Genomic DNA, 19,480 nt, shown 5'->3' with positions numbered 1-19,480 from the left:
CTTGTGTCATTAACAGTGACTTCACATTTTAGCGAAGGCCCTGGTGATTTGTTGAGAAAATGCGCAGCAGGCCCTGGTCAGTTGCTAAGAATGTGGTGAGAGCCAAAGGGACAACTTCCTGCACTTGCAGAGCTTCCGTCTAGTAGCGAGATAACACGATAAAGAGAAGGAAGAGGATGTAAGGCAGTGATGAGGTCTGCAGAGAAAGCGGGACAGGGATCAGGAGGGTGGGGGTGACTGCTGTTTCCCCCGGAGGTGGCATCTGAGGGGAGGGTATGAGCCACGAGGGTCTCTGAGGGAAGAGCGCTCCAGGCTGAGGACTTCAGCCAGTTCAGGGGCCCTGAGGGGGAGCTGAGCAGGCACCATGAGCTGGGAGAGTGGCAAGTGATGGGGTCTGTAGAGAGAAGGGGCCAGAGCACCTGCCCCTGAGCCTGAGCTGAAGCTGAGAACCGGTCGCTCAGAGCAGGAGGAAGCCCTGCTTCCCTAACAGAATGAATCCACTCAGGGCCAAGCCAGAGTTCTACCTCTGTTACCAAATCTCTGCTGCTGGATGAAGGAAAGGACCTCAGGGGGCCCATCTTCAAGTCAAAGGCTCCCTGGTGACTGAGTTCTAGGGCCATTTAGTTAAAATTATTAGCGCAGAGCGCTGCTTCCTGCATGATCTCTCATTCTAATTGCGGCCCTGGTGAGAGGGCTTGCAAAGGACCGGTTCCTGCCCGGGATTCCGGGATTCCGCTGAGCCCTGACCGCTTTCAGCCCTGCGGAGTGGCAAAGCTTTACCTCCGCATCTCGTAGCCACCCTTCGGCGGTGCTCACTGAAGGCCCGGCTGTCTACGCGTGCACATCAGGGTGAGGGAGTCATGGCACGGTTTTATGATGGATTAACTGAGCTTCTAAGATGTTAACTTACCCATGGTAACACACTAGGAATCGCGACACCTGAAAGTCAAAGCTAAGCCACCTCCGTGTGAAACTTCCCACCGTCCTGGTTGCCTCTCCCCTCCTGAAGGACAGTTTTTCTTACTAGCCAGTCCCCTGAAGTTGGTCATTCCTGCCCATCAGAAGCACCACATCCTGTCACCCAGGGCTGGGGGGGCGGGGAGAGGGGGCGGGGTGGCGATATAAAGTTTAGGGCTGCGTGAAGGAGCGCTGTGGAGACCTGGAACCTTACTGTCTGGTGCCTTCCAGTAACCCCTGCTGGCGCCCTTCCACCTCCACATCTTCCAGAAGAGACCGCTGATGCGTTTCCCGAACTGTCTTTCCACTCGCCACCCCGCACCCCTATTTCCACACAAAAGGTACCAAGAAGGAACAGTACTACGGTTCAGGAGCCCCGCCCCGGCCCGCACGCCTCATCTTCCCCCCAAGAAAAGCCCACCTATTCCTAAACATGTCCCCCAGGTCCACAGAGCACGCCCCACGGCCAGAGCGCCCACTACCCACTGTGCACCGCCGAGACTCGGCGCGCAGGAGGGTGTTCTCGCGCACATGCGCACCAGCCCTCGGACCCGCCCCCTGGCGACGCGGGGCGTCCCTAACGACCGGCGCCGGCCGCGCGGGGGGCCTGCAGGGAAGCGAGCACCCGGGCACCGAGAGTGGGTGAGGTGAGCCCCAGAAGAGAGGACGCTCAACCCCGGGTCTCCCTTATGGGGCTGAACTCTCAAGCCAACCCCCACTCCCACCCAGCTGAGGTTGGCTTGACTCCGGGCGGGTCTGTACCCGCAGGAAGCTCCCCACCCATTTGAAGCCTGACCCTTGCCCTCTCCGCTACAGTCACGGTCTGCGAGTAAGGGGGTGCGGGGGTGGGGGTGGGGCACCGCGAGAAGGAGGAAGGGGAAAGTGGGGCATCGGGCAGGCGGTGGAGGAGAGCAGTCCTGAGCTCCAGGCCGCAGTCGTCTCAGAAAGGTTGACCCCCATCCCAGCTCCTGCTGATTGCAGTCCCTCCTGCAGGTCCAGAAACTTCGGCACCTCCCTCCCTCCCTCCCACAGCATGGCTGGTTTCCCTTGGTTACCAAGGAGCTACCAGGGCCTCTGCACCCCAGGCAGGTTGGGGGAGGGACTTGCTGGCCTTTGGAGCTAAGCTTCCCTGCTGGGGTGTCTGAGCCCCAGGCAGGAGTGAGGGGTGGGGAGCGAATACTCTGGAGTCCTTTTTAAGACCACAGACCAAGTGGTCAGGAGTTGGGAGGAGGGCCAGACCCGGGGATGTGAACAGTGTGCTGTCTCACTGGAGCCAACACCAAGCATGCCGAGCTGGGCTCTGTCAGAGAAACTGTTGTCCCTCTTTCGTGGTTTCACAGACTGGAAATTCCCAAGTGGGAATTTGGGAGTGATCAAACAGGGGCACAAAAGACATCGGGGAATAAGACAAAGGGCCCATTCAGGGCCTGAGGATAGGTGCCAGGGGAGGGTTCTCCCTGGGGATCCTAAGGTGAAGGAGAAGCTAGCCAAGAAGGTCGAAGCACGGTGGGGGAGGCGGCTGGAGGGGGCGGGGTGTAGCCCATCAGGCCAAGCCAGCCCAGAGGGTTGTGTCCCTGGGCATAGAGGTGCTTGGTGCCTCAGTCAAGAGGAAAGTAGGTGAGAACAAGGACCGGGGATGTGATGAGCAGGAAGGGGTAAGAGCTCCCCCCCAACCTCTTCAACTTTCCCATTTGGGCAACGGGAAGAAGCCTCTGCCCATGGTGATTATATTTAACTGGGGACTTGAGAAGAATGGAGAAGGTCTGAGACCTCTGAGGAGGAAACATGCCGGAGTCTCAGACTCTGAATCCTACCTAGGTCTGTGACAAGGGCCCTGCAGGAGCCATGGGGCAGGAGAGCAGAGCTCCGCGGGATCTTCTGGGGTCCCCAGAAGGCCTCGTGCTGAAGGCCACAGGCGATGGCCCAGGTCTGTGGAAGGGCCCCGTGTCTGGCAGTGATTTAGGAGGTGAGGGAGCCTGGACTGTTTAGGCCAGCATCCAAATGGTGACCCCGGGCTTCACGCTGGTGACATGACAAGAGATCATGAGCTGGAGAAAGCGGGAGGCCCGCTGGAAAAGCGCTGTGAACAACCGAGTCTGGGAGACTTAGGAAGGAACCTAAGTCCTTAGGAAGGACCATTGTTGGTCTGTGCTTTTGTGCCTAGAAGTGACAGACGGCTTTGGACGGAGAGCAGCTCAGATCTTAGCATCTCCACTTACTAGCTCCGAGACACTTCGCAGGTTACTTACACTTTACAAGCCTGTGTCCTCATTTGTGCAAGGAGATAATAGTGTCGTAATAACAATAATAATCCTCAATAGTAAATTTGAAGATTTGCTTTTTACGTTCATTTATTTTGAGAGAGAGAGAGCATGAGCAAGGGAGGGGCAGAGAGAGAGGGAGAGAGAGATAATCGGGGCTGCACTGTCAGCACAGAGCCCGACGTGGGGCTCTGTCTCACAAACCGTGAGATCATGACCTGAGCCTAAACCAAAAGTCGAACGTTTAACCAACTGAGCCACCCAGGTGCCCCTAAATTTAAAGACCTAATAAATATATGTAGGCAAGGCATCTAACACATATTTTGAATGCTGGCTCTGGGCCCAGCATGACATGAAATGTGTCACCCACATTAGCTCCTTTAATCTTCTGGATAATCCTAGGAAGTGGATCCCATTAATTACCATCCCCATTTTACAGATAAAGAAATAGGGGGCTTAGTGGGGTGAAATGACTTGCCCAAGGTCTCACAGATGCTAGGGGGCAGAATGGAGATTGGCCCTAAGGTAACGTAATGCCCGAGTCCTTAGCCAGCTGCTTCCTGCTGGGAGAGCTTTGAGAGGCCCAAACTCAATAAATCATAGCTGTGTGTAGGCAAGGATATAGTTCCCAGAACATTGTCCACCAGGCGCAAGCCATCAAAAATGAGGATAAGCTGGCCAAGCCGGAGCATGTCGTCCCTTTATGTTGCTTGTGCTTGGGCGCATAGAGGGCGGACCCTAACACCTAACCCTCTGATTCTGGCCTGAATGGGATTTCAGGACCCTGGACCCTGATAGTAAGGACACAGGGTGGGGACGTGGTTGGAAGAGGATTGGCCTTTCTGCAGGGACTGTGGTTCTGTGTTGGGTTAGGGTGATGCTGGCAAAACAGCCCAACAGGCCTGTAAGACAGGTGCCAGGAGATGAAAGGTCACTGGACATGTTCCCACTTTCCCCAGTCGAGCATAAGGTGTGCCTTAGATAGGGACACCAGGTGGTGGCACAAGAGGTGATCACCCCCTCGCCCCAACCTTCTCTCTGGAATGTCAGAAAAGATTCTTGCCCCGGAGAAGGATCAGACTCTTAAACATGCTTCCAGTCTTCAAACTCTGGGATTCTCCCTAGGGGGACAAAGCTCCAGAAAGGAAAGTGACTGCCACTTCTGGGGCTGCCCTTCTTGGGCCCTTGGGAGCTGTCAGGATACCCCTGGGCCCCTAGCTAATGGGTGTCTATCGACCCCCCAGGGCTTCCAGGAAAGATACCCGCAGCTGCAGACTGGTGATGCCTAGGCCAGACTAAGGTCACCCACTGAGGTAGGTAGACTTGCCTCAGGTCCCCTGACTTACTCTCCTGTGGGCCCCTCCCCACCTTCCCCCCGCTCAGTGGTGTGCCCTCCTTGCCCACCTTCCTAACTTGGCATTTTGGATCTGAAACTCGTTCACACTGAGATGTGGGGGATTGATAAGTAGGTCAAGTTGCTGATGCCTGGAGAGATGAGAGGTGAGGCTGGAGGCCAGGGGTGGTCAGGATAGGAAGAGGCCCCAGGAGTTAGATGCTGAGCCCTGTGTATAATAAACCTGGGGCCTCTGGCCCTGATTCTCAGACACCCCATCGAACCGTTTCATCTCCTGATTTAGGATTTCTTTCCATCTCATTCACCAAATTGTGAGCCGACCCAAATGGTTGGGACCCTTTGGTCACAAAGGGGCAGAAACCGAACTCAGCTTTAGCAAAAGGGACCTGTTAGAAAGGCTGCCAAAGAGGTCTCAGAACCAGAGGAAGTGCAGTTCTGGGAGCCTCGGGGCCTCAGACTGGGGACTGAAGGTACCGGGTGCTCTGTCCACCTCTCATTCCTGCTGGTCTCTCCCAGGCTTCATCCCCTCCTGCAGCAGGCGGGTTTCCACGTGAAGGCGAATAGCCTCCAGCAGCGGGGGATCAGTAGCCTTCAAGGACATGCGTCCTTGGTCTACCTCCGCTGCTCCAACAAATCCCAAGAAGGACTCTGATTGGCTTGCATCAGGTGGCCACCCCTGAGCCAATCACCCTGGCCAATATGGGGCACTCCTATTGGCCAGGATCTGTTCTCAGAAGGGGGTGGGGCAGCTCAGAACACCAGCTACCTCCTGTAGAGCAGACCCAACACGGGCCAGGGATTAGGGAGAAAAAGGAGGCCAGAACTGTCCCTGCACCTCAAGGAGCTCACAGTCTAGCGTGGGTGTGGGGAGAGGGTGATCAATCAGGCCACTGAAATGACACCAGCACAAGGTCTGATAGAGGGAGAGGGTACTTGGGGGGTGGGGACCGGAAAGGATGGAAGGCTTCAGAAAGGAAGTGGTAGGGAAACTCAGGCTTCAAAGATCAAGGACGCTCCGTTCCCCAGGCTGAGACAGTGGGAAAGGCGTTCCAGGCAGAGAGAGAACCGCTGGAGCAAAGGCTGGGCAGCGTGAACTAGCCTGCAGAGCTCCAGAGGCAAAGCGAGCTTATTTCCAACAACATTCCTGGTCACGGAGGGCCTTCTCCACTGAGCTGAGGAAGCCGGGCTGTGGCCAGTGGGGAGTGGCCAGCGAGTGGCGGCGGCAGCTGTGGGAAGGCTAGTGGCGAGGACCGCGCTGGCTGCCACCCCCGGTGCTGGGCAGTTACCACCGGGATCCAGGCAGGCAGGGAGGCCCGGAGCTAAAGCAACAGCATTCAGGGAGGGGAGGGCCGCGGGGGTGGGAGGTAGAACCGGAGGGCGCCAACAGTAACCAGACATGGAGGGGCGGCGCCCCTGGCCAGGCAGGGAGCCAGGGGAAGGAGAGGCTTGGGGGAGGCTCTGAGTTCTCTGGGTGCAGACTCAGTTGGGGGGAGGTGAGAGGCAGCTGGTAGGCCTGAGTCTGGAACTCAGAGGAAAGGTAAGAGTTGCAACCATCCATAGGAGCCACGCAGGGTCGCAGGGAGGTGGGTAGAGTGAAGGGAGTCTGCAATGGAGACCTCGAGAATGATCAGAGAGGCGGGAGGGGAGCTGAGAGAGTGGCGGCCTCACAGTGGGGGAGAAGGGCAGGGGTCAGGTGTACCGCCTGCCAGGGAGGATCCCTGCTTTGTGTCATCTTTTTTTTTTTTTTTTTTTTTTTAAGTTTGTATCTAAATTCCAGTTCGCTAATATAGGATGGTTACCAGAGGGGAGGTGGACGGTTTACACAGGCGATGGGGAGCCAGGCGTGCACTGGCTGTGATGAGCACAGGGTGCGGTATGGAAATGTCCCATCGCCACAGCGGGTACCTGAAGCTAATATTACACTGTGTGTTAATTAACCGGAATTGAAACGAAAACTTCTTCAATAAGAAAAGGGGCGCCTGGGTGGCTCAGTGAGTAGAGCATCTGACTCTTATTTTGGCTCAGGTCATGATCCCAGGGTCGTAGGATTGAGCCTCATGCTAAGCATGGAGCTCAAGATTCTCTCTCTCTCTCTCTCTCTCTCTCTCTCTCTCTCCCCCGCTGCCCCTCTCCCCCGCTTGTGCACTTCCTCTCTCTAGAAAAAAAATAAGAAGAAGAAAGAATCCTCTGTGTCTAGTCATCATTTGCTTCCCCCAAATATTTTTGTAATATCTACTTTTTCAAAAATCAATTAAGTGAATACGATCACCTCCTACCTTATTGTATGAGGTTAATGGCTTCAACATTTGCCTTACAAATGACACCAGCCCTGGTGGTTTGGAGGTTTCTAGGAAACATCACAGGACAAAAGGGGGTCTTTTTTGATACCAGCCCTGTACCTAGGGCACATGGAAGGATGCTTTGCCTCTTCCTTCTGAAGAGGTGGCTCAGGGCGCTGGAACCCACCCTGGGGTGGGTCCTACAGTGTCACGCCCAGAGGTGGCTGCAGGCTCCAAACAGCAGCAAGAAAGATGAGGACCAGGCTCAGGAAGAAATGTCAGGGCCTCAGGCAATAAGGCACCAGGCAGTGAAACCAGCGCCAGCCCGGCCCCAGGTGGGGTTTCCCCACATGTGGCCTCCCAGAAGGAAGGAGAGGGAACAGCCTACCTGGATGGTGAGGCCGGCAGTGTCGTGAGAAATACCTAGAGAGTCGGCTCCGGGGCAACACCGGCCAGAAACCCCGGCTCCCCCTGCCCAGCTGGATCCTGCTTTCTTGGGCCTGACCCACAGGGTGTCTTGGGATTGCATCTGGGACCAAAGGGAATACGGGAATGTTTTAGGCCAGAACTCTGGAGGGAACTTTTGGAGGGAGCCCCAGGAGCCCAGACGTGGAGGTGGCAGAAGCAGGGCTGGCCTGTTGTCTCTTGTCTCCTTGTCTGCCAGGCCCCTCTATCCTTTCCAGCCCCAAACACCACCACTGCCACCTTGCCCTCCGCCTCTCCCCTGGAGATAGGGAAGGACCTTATCCAAGGATACCGTCTCAGGTCAGCGCTCGAGAGGCAGGGTTCCCCTGTGTCCCCTGCCTAAGACCCTCCCCCTCCATAGTGTCTTCATCCTCCACACGCCAACCCCCCCAAGTACTCTTTTCAAATATTATCTCAGAGGAATCTCCACAACCGCCTGCATAAGGAAGATATCATTATCCTGTTTTACAGATAAGGAAACTCAGGTTAAGTATGTTGGCCAAGGTCACACAGCAAGTCACTGGCAAAGCCAGAAATGCGAAGTCATCTGGCACCTCTAAGCAGCATCCCCTCCCAGCCACACCCTCTGAGGGGCTATTAGTCAAATGCACCAGCTGGTTATTCCGCAGATCTGGACACAATCTGTTTGTGAACTTGCATTTGATTTGCATAAGGATTTCACAAATACAAAGATACCTTTCCTATGCTGCCCCTTGCCTCCTTCTCTGTCTCTGTCTGTCTCTCTGTCTCTCTGTCTTTCTCTCTCTCTCTCTCTCTCTCTCTCTCTCTGTCACACACACACACACACACACACAGCCAGGCTCTTCCTCCTCCTTGAGATGCCTGGTGGACTGGGGAGTACCATCTGGTCCCCTCCATCTGTCAAGGACACCTTTGCTGGTTCAGAGTGTTCCTTCCCACTGGCCACAACACAGTACACCCAAGTCAGGGAGCAGATCTGAAGGGAAACCGCCCGGAGGAGGAGCTAGGTGCGAGCAGCCCCATTTCCGCCTGCAGTCTCAGGGCGAGGCCACCTGCAGCAAGGAGGCAGGAATGGACAAACGCGGAGGAGGGTCCCCAGCCCCAGATCCATCCTCTGTCTTCTGTCTTCAGCCCCAGATTTAGCTGCCTTTTCGCCTCCCACGCCTTCCCCGCTGCCGTCTGGAAAGCCGGGAGGCTGGGAGAACTAGGAAGACTGGATCAGGAGGTTGGGGGTGGGGTGTGGAGCCAGAGTCCTCGCAGAAGAAGCAGGCAAGGTACTGGCACCCTGGACAGAGCATGGGTCTGGTTCCCCCTTCCTTCCTCTCAGCCTACACTATCCAAGACAGTAGCCAGCAGCCACGTGTGGCTCTTGAGCCATCAGATTTTGAAGGCTTAGTATGAAAAACATGTATATAAAATATCTCATTAATAATTGTCATATTGGGGCGCCTGGGTGGCTCAGTCGGTTAAGCGTCCGACTTCAGCTCAGGTCATGATCTCGCAGTCCGTGAGTTCAAGCCCCGCGTCGGGCTCTGTGCTGACCGCTCAGAGCCTGGAGCCTGTTTCAGATTCTGTGTCTCCCCCTCTCTCTGACCCTCCCCCATTCATGCTCTGTCTCTCTCTGTCTCAAAAATAAAAAATAAACGTTAAAAAAATTTTAAAAAAAATAATTGTCATATTGATTACATATTCAGTGATAAGATTTCGGACATATTGGGTTAAACATAAAATTAATTTCACCCATTTCTCTTTCTTTTTACAAGTTTATTTATTTATTTTTGAGAGAGAGAGAGAGAACAGAGAGGGGCAGAGAGACAGGGAGAGCGAGAACCCCAAGCAGGCTCTGCACTGCTAGAATGGAGCCTGACTCCAGGCTCCAACTCATGACCGTGAGATCATGACCTGAGCCGAAATTGAGAGTCGGATGCTTAACCGACTGAGCCACCCAGGTGCCGCTCTTTACTTTTTTAACGAGGATGCTAGAAAATTGCAAATATTGTACGTGACTTGAATTTTGACCTGCGTTATATTTCTATTTGCCAGTACTATTCCCAACCCCATCCCCCTGATCAGGCAGTTGCTTTTCTGTGAAATACTTAACCCCAGGAGCTGTGTTTTTTTTTTTTTTTTCATTTTTTTTCTTAACGTTTATTTGAGAGACAGAGACAGAGAACGAGCAGGGGAGGAACAGAGAGAAAGGGAGACACAGAATCTGAAGCAGGCTCCAGGCTCTGAGCTGTCAGCACAAAGCCTGACATGGAGCTCGAACCCACGCACCGTGAGATCATGACCTGAGCCGAAGTCAGTTGCTTAACTGAGCCACCCAGGTGCCCCGGAGCTGTTTTGAACTAAATGGTTCTTTATTATACCTTGGTCTTTTGGCAATACACACCCCCACCCCTCACCCTCAGACGGACAGTACAATGTAGGGTTAAGAGTATGAACTTGAGGGGTGCTCGGTTGGCTCCATTGGTAGAACATGCAACTCTTGATCTCGGGGTTATGAGTTTGAGCCCCACGTTGGGTGTAGAGATTACTTAAAATAAAATCTTAGGGGAAAAAAAAGGGTATGGAGGCCCCTGGGTGGCTCAGTCGACTGAGCGTCTGACTTTGGCTCAGGTCATGATTTCATGGTTTGTGAGTTCGAGCCCCACATCAGGCTTGCTGCTATCAGTGCAGAGCCCTCTTCAGATCCTCTGTCTCCCTCTCTCTACGCAACCCCCCCCCCACTTGCACTCTCTCAAAAATAAATTAAAACAAAATTTTTTTAAGTACGAACTTGATAGACTGAGTTGAAATCCACCCTTGTTATTTATAAGCTGTGTGACATGGGGCAAGTCAATGAACCTCTCTGTTTCAGGTTCACAGCAGAAAACACAGGAAAAATATGAGTGCCTATCCCCAAAAGGCTTTTGTGAGGATTAAATGAGTTAAGATGCCTAAAGAACTTTTTAAAAAAAGTGTCCAACATATATCAATTGCTTACAATTGTTGTGTAGGTATTATTATCCACAATGAGGGCCTGCTCCTTGCTCCAGAGCTACAGGATACTATGCCTCTTTGGACGCATTATTTTATTCACTTCTCCCCCTCCTCTTCCCGGTAACTGTTATCCTCACTTCATAGAGGAGCCACATGAGACTATGAGATTCGGTCACTCGCCCAGAGCCACATAGCTAGTCGGCGGGATTTGTGCCTGGTTCTGCTCTACTCCAGAGATGGGCCCTTAAGAACCACTCTGTGCTGCTCTCTTGCGAAATGCCCACCGAGGTCCTCCAGAGTTAACACCTCTACCCCTCCCCTCCCTCCAGGTTCCCATGGGCTTCGAGGGCCTGTCGGTCTAAGAGCCTCCCCGTCACAAGGCCATCACCAAGGGGCCACCCGCGCCTACGCTGCCAATGCAGAGCATGCAGGCAACTGTAGCCACACCGACCTCGTCGGCCCTCAGCCGGTTCTCCACCTCCACCCAGGACAAGTCCTCCACTGCAGGTCAGACCTCCAGCACAGGCCCACAGCCCTCAAGGCCCTCCATCATCCCACCCCGTAGCAAGTCCAAGGGCTGGAGTACTGGGGCCAGTGGAGGTCGCATGCGCAGGATCATCGCTGAGGATCCTGAGTGGTCGCTGGCCATCGTGCCCCTCCTCACAGAGCTCTGCATTCAGCACATTGTCAAGAACTTCCAGAGTGAGTCTGTCCCTGCAGTTGGGCGGGGAGGGAAAGGCTCCGAGCGGGGAGGGGTGGGTGGGGACCTCCTGGAGGCGAGGCCTGAGCGGCTGGGGCCTGGGGCAGCCCCTGCCCTCCCACACCATGTCCTCATCCCCCACTCAACATTGCCCTTCCTTCCCAGGGCCAGAGCGACCAGATTCCCACCCGCACTGTGCCCTCCGTGTCTATGCCGTCTCCTCGCCTTTCCCACTCTCTCCAGCAAAACCCAGCCCGAACCATATCTACTGAACTCCTCCTCCAGAAAGCCCTCCCTGGTTGACTATCCTCCACACTCTCCTTCCACAGCGTGTATAGGTTCTTTGTTCTGTACTCTATGCTCTGTAAATGTTCATCCTTTTTAAAGATGAGTTGCCAGCCTCCCCTACTGGATGGGGAGCCCTCCGAGGACAGGGCCGTCATTCTATCTACAGCACCTATGGCCACCTGACCTACATACAATATTTTCGCTGGACTCTTTTATTGTCTGCCTCCTCTCCTAAGAGGGAGTAGCTTCCTCTGTTCTGTTCACTCTTGTATCCTCAGCACTTAGAACAGCGTCTGGTGCACAAGACATGCTCAAAAAGTTTTTTGTTTTGAAATGAACGAATCCAATCATTTTGGAGTCTCTGAACTCAGGATTATCTCCTCCGTCAGACTAGGTGATCATTGAGGGCCAGTCCTGAGATTCTGGCTCAGACTAGGGGCTCCCAGAAACCAGATACTAAGACATCCAGGCTCAGGCAGGGAACACCCCAAAGTCAAGGGCTGTGTCTCCTCCCTCAGACTGGGCATCCCTGACAGTAAAGGCTGTCTCCCTTCTCAGACTGGGGCTCCCCGAGGGCCGGGGAGGGTCTTCCGTTTCTTCAGGGCCCCCAGGTAGGCCCAGCCCCAGGGCACCGTGCGGTGGCGTCCCCCGCACGGTGACTCCTGCTTTCCTTCCTGTCCCCAAAGACAACCCTATCCTGAAGCAGCTGCTTCCGGAGCACAAGCAGAAGGTCCTGGACCACTTGTCACCCGACCTGCCGCTGGCTGTGACCGCCAACCTGATCGACGACGAGAGCTACTGGCGCCGCTGCTGCACGCAGCGCTGGCCCGTGTGCCACGTGGCCAAGCACGGCGGCAGCTGGAAGCGCATGTTCTTCGAGCGGCACCTGGAGAACCTGCTAAAGCACTTCATCCCCAGCACCACGGACCCCGCGCTGATCCTCGACCTGCTGCCGCTCTGCAGGAACTATGTGCGCAGGCTCCGTGTGGATCAGTTCCTTCCGCCCATGAAGCTCCCGCCCCGACCCCGGAGCGGGGAACTGTCCGACTCCGGCAGCGAGGCAGAGGTGGAGGAGCCCGCCACTGACCACTACCAACTGGAAGACCTGGTGGCCGGCCTGAGCCACCTGGAGGAGCTGGACCTGGTGTACGGGGTCAAGGACTGCGGCATGAACTTCGAGTGGAACCTCTTCCTCTTCACCTATCGCGACTGCCACTCCCTGGCGGCCACCATCAAGGCATGCCACACCCTCAAGGTACCTCCGGGCCTTCCTCCACCTCCCATTCTCTGCGCCTCTTGGATTCCCTCTCCTCTCCCCGTGTTCCTCCTCCTCCCCCATCGCCATCTCCCCCCTCCCATTTCCTTCTCATTCGCCGACCAAGTGTCCTTTTATGCACCTGCACCAAGCTGCGTTCTGCGGATGCAGAGATGAGCAAGGCACAGTCCTCCCAGCTCACTGGCCATTTATTCATCCGGGGAACAGCTGCACCCCAGGCCCTGTCCTAGGTGCTAAAGATTCGACAGTGAGCAAAATTATGCATTTGTGCCCTCTGGAGCCAACAGTCTGGTGGGATAAAGGGCTCTAATCAGCAATCACGTAAACATACAATTACAACTAGGAGAGGATCGCTAGGTTTAGCAAATAAAAATACGGGACACCTAGTTAAATTTGAAATTCAAATACACAACGAATAATTTTTTAGTAAAGTAGGTCCCAAATATTCTGGTCGCAAGAGGGAAAGCCTGCCAAAAAGTCAGAGAAAGAGGGAAAGGGGGACGTGGCCTTGAGTCGCAGAGACAAGGGAGGGGTGTGTGTCAAGAAAAGGGGCAGGCAGCAATGGGGGGCGGGGATGACGATATGGACCAGATTTAGCAAACTCGGAGGTCACAGAGCTGGAACTGTCAGTGGAGTGCTAGGAACAGGGGCCAGATCGGAGTGACTTACAGAGAGAGTGGGAAGTGAGGAAACCGGATGGCTGTGATCAGCTTTTTCAAGAACTTGGCTGTGAAGGGGGTGAAGGGGAAATTGGTAATAGATGAAAGCTTTGAGTTTTCCTAAAAAGAAACTTGCTTGCATTTAAAACCAATGTGGGGGGTGGGGGAGGCGCCTGGGTGGCTCAGTCGGTTGGGCGTCTGATTTCAGCTCAGGTCATGATCTCACACTCCGTGAGTTCAAGTCCCACCCACCTCGGACTCTGTGCTGACAGCTCAGAGCCTGGAACCTGCTTCGGATTCTGCGTCTTCCTCTCTCTCTGCCCCTCCCCTGTGCGCTCTCTCTCTCTCAAAAATAATGAATAAACATTTTTAAAAAATTAAAAAACAAAGAATTTCTAAAATAAAATAAAATAAAATAAAATAAAATAAAATAAAATGAAACCAATGTGGGGGCACCTGGGTGGCTCAGTCCGTTAAGTGTCTGACTGTTGATTTCAGCTTAGGTCATGATCTCATCATTTGTGAGATCGAGCCCCGCATCGGCTTCTGTGCTGAGCGTGGAGCCTAGTGGAGACTCTCACTCTCTCTCTCTCTCTCTCTGCCCCTCCCCAACTCGTTCTCTCAAAATAAATAAATAAATAAATAAATAAATAAATAAATAAATAACTCCAACGTAAAGCTCCATCCAATAGCAAGAAAGCAGTTGAGAAAGCCACAGGTTCATTGACCAAGGAAGGTTCCTGAGAAGGCAAGACGAGTGGAGTCGAGGACCGAGTGGGACGGTTGGCTCTGGGCAGAGGAGAGAGTGGATATGGTGGGTAGCAGTGGATTTGTGTTTGGTATTAGGAAAGCGATGGGCTCCCATTCAATGGCTGGGGAGGCAGGGGGAGACTTACCTGTAGAGTGGCCCCCTGAAGGGTGAGGAGGCTGGAGAAGGTTGACATCGTTTTTAGAGAGTACGAGAGAGTGTGTTGTCCAGAGAAACAGGGCTGAATTGGCACACGGCACAGAGGGTCGACTGGTGGCTCCAGCGATACGAATCAGTCCGGTCATGTGACATTTCCATCTTGGCAGCTGCTCGGGCACAGGTAGGCAGAAACTAGAGAGTGGGGTTGCTCCACGGTTGGAGCTTTGCCAGATAGGTGCCAGGAAATGACGAGAGGGACAAGAGGCTCTAAGCTGGCTGAGAGGGATGGAGGGAACGCTGAGGACTGAAGGATGGGGAGAGCGTGAAGAGGCCTCAAGGAAGAGGGAGGGGCGGGAGGGACTGGTGAGAAGGGAAGGGTTAGGGCCCCCATCTCCAGTATTCTCATGCCAGTCCAACCTCTTTCTTTCATCTTTTCCTTCCATTCCCCCATTTCCCGTCTCTCACCCCGGTTCTTACCCTGGCACCTCCTTCCAAGAGTTCCTCTCCTTGCCATGGTAGATCTTAGCCAGCTGAAGCGGGCACGGCGAGGGGCTGGGACATCAAACAGACCTGGATTCAAACCTGCCTCTGGGGCTTGATCACTGCGTGGTTCTGGGCAAATGACGCATCCACCCTAAGCTATCATTTTCTTTTTTTTTTTTTTAACTATTTTTTTAAATGTTTATTTATTTTTGAGAGAGAGAGAGTGAGACACAGTGTGAGTGGGGGAGGGGCCAAGAGAGAGGGAGACACAGAATCCGAAGCAGGCTCAAGACTCCGAGCTGTCAGCACAGAGCCCGACACGGGGCTCGAACTCACGAACCGTGAGATCATGACCGGAGCTGAAGTCGGACGCTTAATCAACGGAGCCACCCAGGCACCCCTTTCGTTTTCTATCTGTAACGTGGAAAGAACTCATGCTACCAGACTGGGATGTTGAGGGTTAGAGGTGATGGTCACGATACGCTCTACCAGCATGCACAGCACATGGTGATTTCTCCATAAATGGTCGGCTTTTTTGCTACTGACTGCCACCCATTCTGCATTGCTCTGCCATGCGGGGGAGGCCTGCCCTGCCCAGGAGCCAGTCAGGGGGCCAACATCAGGTGGGCGGAACTTCAGGCCTCCCTGTGGCCCCCTCCTCTACCCACAGAAGGTAGGTAAGCAGACAGGCAGGCAGGCAGGCAGATTATCCCTAACTGCCAGCTGCTGCGTGCCCTCTACCTGCCCACAGATCTTCAGGCTGACCCGGAGCAAGGTGGATGACGACAAGGCACGCATCCTCATTCGCAGCCTCCTGGATCACCCGGCCCTCGAGGAGCTGGACCTGTCCCACAACCTCGTTGGGGACCGGGGCGCGCGTGCCGCGGCCAAGCTGCTGAGCCACAGCCGTTTGCGAGTGCTCAACCTGGCCAACAACCAGGTGCGCGCGCTTGGTGCCCAGTCGCTGGCTCACACCCTAGCACACAACACCAACCTCATTTCCCTCAACCTGCGCCTCAACTGCATTGAGGATGAGGGCGGCCAGGCGCTCGCGCACGCCTTGCAGACCAACAGGTGCCTCACAACACTGCACCTCGGTGGCAATGAACTGTCTGAGCCCACCGCCACCCTCCTCTCCCAGGTGCTCGCCGTCAACACCACGCTCACCAGCATCAACCTGTCCTGCAACCACATCGGGCTGGTAAGCTGCACCTTCTCGGGCAGGCGGGGGGCCCAGGAGAGGCCCTGGGGCCTGGGGGGGGGGGGGCCTGGGTGTGGCCTCTGACTGCCTCGGGATGCTTCCGGGATAGTTGCTAAGACCACAGACTTCCCTTGGTTCTAATCCCAGCTCTGCCATTCACTGGGCTAAATTACTTCACCTTTTGGGGCCTCCATGTCCTCATCTGTAAAATCGGGATAATAATTGTATCTACGAAGTGTTGTTGCTGGGAGGAGTAAATGAGTTATCCTTGTAAAGCAGGTAACATTGCAAAGCCCTGGCTAGGACATCAGTATTGCTAGCTGTTACTATTACTCAGGGTTTTATCCTATGCTAGGCACTGATGTCCTTCAGTGTCCTTTTTTTTTTTTTAATTTTTTTTAACGTTTATTTATTTTTGAGGCACAGAGTATGAGTGAGGGAGGGGCAGAGAGAGGGGGAGACACAGAATCCGAAGCAGGCTCCAGGCTCTGAGCTGTCAGCACTGAGCCTGACCCGGGGCTCGAACCCAAAAACCGTGAGATCATGACCTGGGTTGAAGTCGGACACTTAACCGACTGAGCCACCTAGGCGCCCCTATTCTGCCTCATTTTCTAAAAATGCGCCCGTAACCCATTAAATTGACTTTGCAACACACTACTGGGTCACAACCATAGAAGTCTTTCACATAAAAGACCTCTACCAAACCTCTCCAGAAAAGCCTTGTTCACACACGCACTGTTTCCAGATGGGGTGCTTTTGGCTACAAGTAATAGAAAGCTGAACCAGGAAGTGGCTTAAACAAGAGGACTGTTGGGGGAGACTGGGTGGCTCAGTCGGTTAAGCGTCTGGCTCTTGGTTTCAGCTCAGGTCATGATCTCATGGTTTGTGAGTTCAAGCCCCGCATCAGACTCTGGGCTGACAGTGTGGGGCTTGCTTGGGATACTCACTCTCTCTCTCTCTCTCTCCCCCTCCCTCTCTCTCTGCCCCTCCCCTGCTTGCCCTCTCTCTCAAAATAAATAAATAAACTGAAAAACAAACAAACAAACAAGAGGAACTTTATGTCCCATAATCAGAAGCCCCAGGGTAGGGGGTTCTGGAGTTGGTAAATTCACTGGCTTAGTGCCATTGTCTGCTCTGCCCATCCTGGCCACATGGCCGTGTCCTGTCAGGTGCTTCTCTCATGGTCCCAGGATGGCTGCTGCACCTCACAAAGCATCATGCTCAGAGACAGAAAAAGGGAGAGCACCCCTCTTGTTCCTTTTTCAGAGCGAGAAGAACCTTCCAGAAGCCACTCCCTCCAAACTTCCTCCTCACATGTCATCAGCCAGATCTGTCTCACATACCCATGGCTGGACCAGGGGAACGGAATTACCATCATTGCCACAGAGCGATGTTTTTCAAACCATTAGGGTTGAAAAATCAATTTACTATGTCTTGAGCACCATTTTTTCTTATGGAAGAGAATGGAATAGGGTAGGATAACCTAGGACCGAACACAGTAATGTGGTGCACAAATAGGTTAACCATTGTTTTGTGAAACTCTTATCCTAGTCACATCTTTTTTTGTTTTTTTAATTTTTTTTTTTTTTAGTTTATTTATTTTGAGAGAAAGAGAGCACAAGCAGGGGAGGGGCAGCAAGAGGGAGAGACAGAATCCCAAGCAGGCTCGGCACCATCAGCACAGAGCCTGATGCGGGGCTCGAACTCATGCACTGTGAGATCGTGACCTGGGCCGAGATCAAGAGTCGGACGCTTACCCGACTGCACCACCCAGGCACCACTCGTCACATCTTTATATAGAGTGTGTAGGTGTGTGTGCGTGTGTGTGATCCTGGGTAGTAACATGAAATGACCCTTTCCCTGTACTCCTCTCTCAGGATGGCGGGAAGCAGCTCCTGGAAGGCATGTCAGACAACAGGACCCTCCTGGAGTTTGACTTGCGCCTGTCAGATGTAGCCCAGGAGAGCGAGTACCTCATTGGCCAGGCTCTCTGTGCCAACCGGGAAGCAGCCCGCCAGCGGGCCCCGAATCCCAGCTGCTTCATGTCACCAATCACGGCCAAGGGCCCTGAGAACCCTGCAGGATAAGATGGGGGACAGGGCTGGGGCAGTGGCTGGAGCTGGGTCACTGCCCCAGTCCCATCCTTCATTTCATGCCTCTGCCGTGCCTGCTGTAGAGTGCCACGCTGGTCTAGAGGGAGGAGAAAGGGGGAGAGCACGGATATCCTTAGGGTGAGTGATCGAGGGTCATTTGGATAAAGATGTGAGGAAGAGGAGGGGTCTGGGATAGGGGGAGCGAAGGGGTATGAAGTGGGACCCATCCCCTATACCCAGGGAGAGGATATTACCAGACGCCCTGAAATGACCGACTTCTTCCAGGATTAGGGAAGGCAGAGAGGACTCTGAAGGCCTGTGCCAGCCCAGCCTGTCCCATGGAGGTCGCCCGTCTCCCCGACCCTTCTCCCGACCATTTTCTTCTCTATTGAACAGATCCTTGACTTCTTGACCTTCAAACATGTCCAAGTATGCACGCGTACTCTCTCTCTCTCTCTCTCTTTCTCTCTCTCTCTCTCTCACACACACACACACACACACACACACACACACACACACACACATTATATTGTCTCTCTCCTCTGGCCACCACAGAGCTTTGCCTGGCTCTTCCACCCTCACCCCTGCAGATGCCACCTCCCTACTACTCGACCTGCCAAAGTGATCCCATTCTACAGGCCATGCCATCCACTAATACTACCCCCCACACACACACACCTCGGAAGGGGGAAACAGAGGTGACAGGAGGGGCTCAGACTCCCTGCCTCCCCTGCGAGCTTCTGCTGGAGGTGCCACACTGGGGAGGGAAGTCGGTGAGTCATCTGCAACTTTATTATCCACCAGTTTGATTTGTACAATCTTTGCGCTTGGAAATCCACGACAGAAAGGCCACAGTGTGATGCACCCAATTGACAGAGACCTGTCTTCTCCCTAGCCACGCCCAGCCCACCCCGCAAGCCCTTGTCCCCGCGCACGTATGGAGCCTTCTGGGTGCCCTCCACGAGTCTGCGACACTCCATGGCTGCCCACAGGAGTCATGTCGACCCACAGGGCCACCAGAGAACCTGAGAGAGTCAGGCTGAGCCCCCATCTCCCATCCTCCTCCCGCTGAGGGGCCCAGAGCCTCCAGCCTCGTGGTCTTTCCAAAGGGTGGGCCATGGGCTGCAGCCACAGCCTAGGGGTGCCTGCGCGCTCCAGGGACTCCTTCCACCAAGCAGGCGCCAAGCCGAGCACCACAGGGGGCTTGGGAGTGACTGCACTTGTGTGCCTGTCTGGGCAACCTAGAGTCTGTCTGTGCCTGACACCCTCGGACAGTTCTGGAGTGCAAACGTGTAGATGTGAGGGTGTGTGTGAGTGTGAGCGTGTGTGTGTGTGTGTGTGTGTGTGTGTGTGTGTGTGTACATAGCCACAGCTGCTAGCAGAGGTTCTAATTAGAGAAACAAGAACATTCAGTGTAAAGTTTAATTTTAGAGATTAATTAATTTTCTGGTTTTCGTTTTCCCTGGCAATCAATAAAGCTACCAAGAAAATAGACCAAAGAATTGGCTTCTCTCTAAGTCTGTGCGTGTGTGGGAGGTGAGGCTGTCTGCGTAAGAAGACCTAGGCAGAAATGGTCAATACAGGCAAAAATAA

The 19,480-nt window shown here is 54.0% G+C and overlaps 1 protein-coding gene across 4 annotated transcripts; it reads left to right on the top strand.

Annotated features, from left to right (window-relative positions):
* Window positions 1-112: 112 nt before the first annotated feature.
* On the top strand, window positions 113-19,017 carry DRC5 (dynein regulatory complex subunit 5). 4 transcript variants are annotated; one of them, XR_009604986.3, is made up of 6 exons: window positions 1,115-1,604; window positions 10,610-10,982; window positions 11,955-12,523; window positions 15,345-15,794; window positions 17,672-18,025; window positions 18,173-19,017. XR_009604986.3 is itself a non-coding variant. In XM_060615642.3 (5 exons), exons 2-5 carry the CDS (start codon window positions 10,697-10,699, stop codon window positions 17,274-17,276), a joined length of 1,521 nt encoding a protein of 506 aa, XP_060471625.3. In that variant the 5' UTR covers window positions 113-1,604; window positions 10,610-10,696; the 3' UTR covers window positions 17,277-17,659. The 4 variants fall into 4 exon arrangements, 3 of the variants coding, with proteins under 3 accessions (XP_060471625.3, XP_060471628.3, XP_060471626.3); XM_060615642.3 differs by lacking the exons at window positions 17,672-18,025; window positions 18,173-19,017 and adding an exon at window positions 17,061-17,659 and having other exon boundaries at window positions 113-1,604; XM_060615645.3 differs by having other exon boundaries at window positions 17,672-19,017.
* Window positions 19,018-19,480: the final 463 nt, after the last annotated feature.

This window comes from Panthera onca, chromosome B2, assembly GCF_046562875.1.
Source record: "Panthera onca isolate mPanOnc1 chromosome B2, mPanOnc1 haplotype 2, whole genome shotgun sequence".
NCBI lineage: Eukaryota > Metazoa > Chordata > Mammalia > Carnivora > Felidae > Panthera > Panthera onca.
This window is presented reverse-complemented; position numbering and strand designations above follow the sequence as displayed.

Coding starts and splice junctions, on each gene's coding strand:
- DRC5 (XM_060615642.3), top strand. CDS start 10,697: ATGCAGAGCATGCAGGCAACTGTAGCCACACCGACCTCGTCGGCCCTC. Junction 12,524..15,344: donor AGGCATGCCACACCCTCAAG/GTACCTCCGGGC, acceptor ACCTGCCCACAG/ATCTTCAGGCTGACCCGGAG. Junction 15,795..17,060: donor CCTGCAACCACATCGGGCTG/GTAAGCTGCACC, acceptor TTCCTTTTTCAG/AGCGAGAAGAACCTTCCAGA.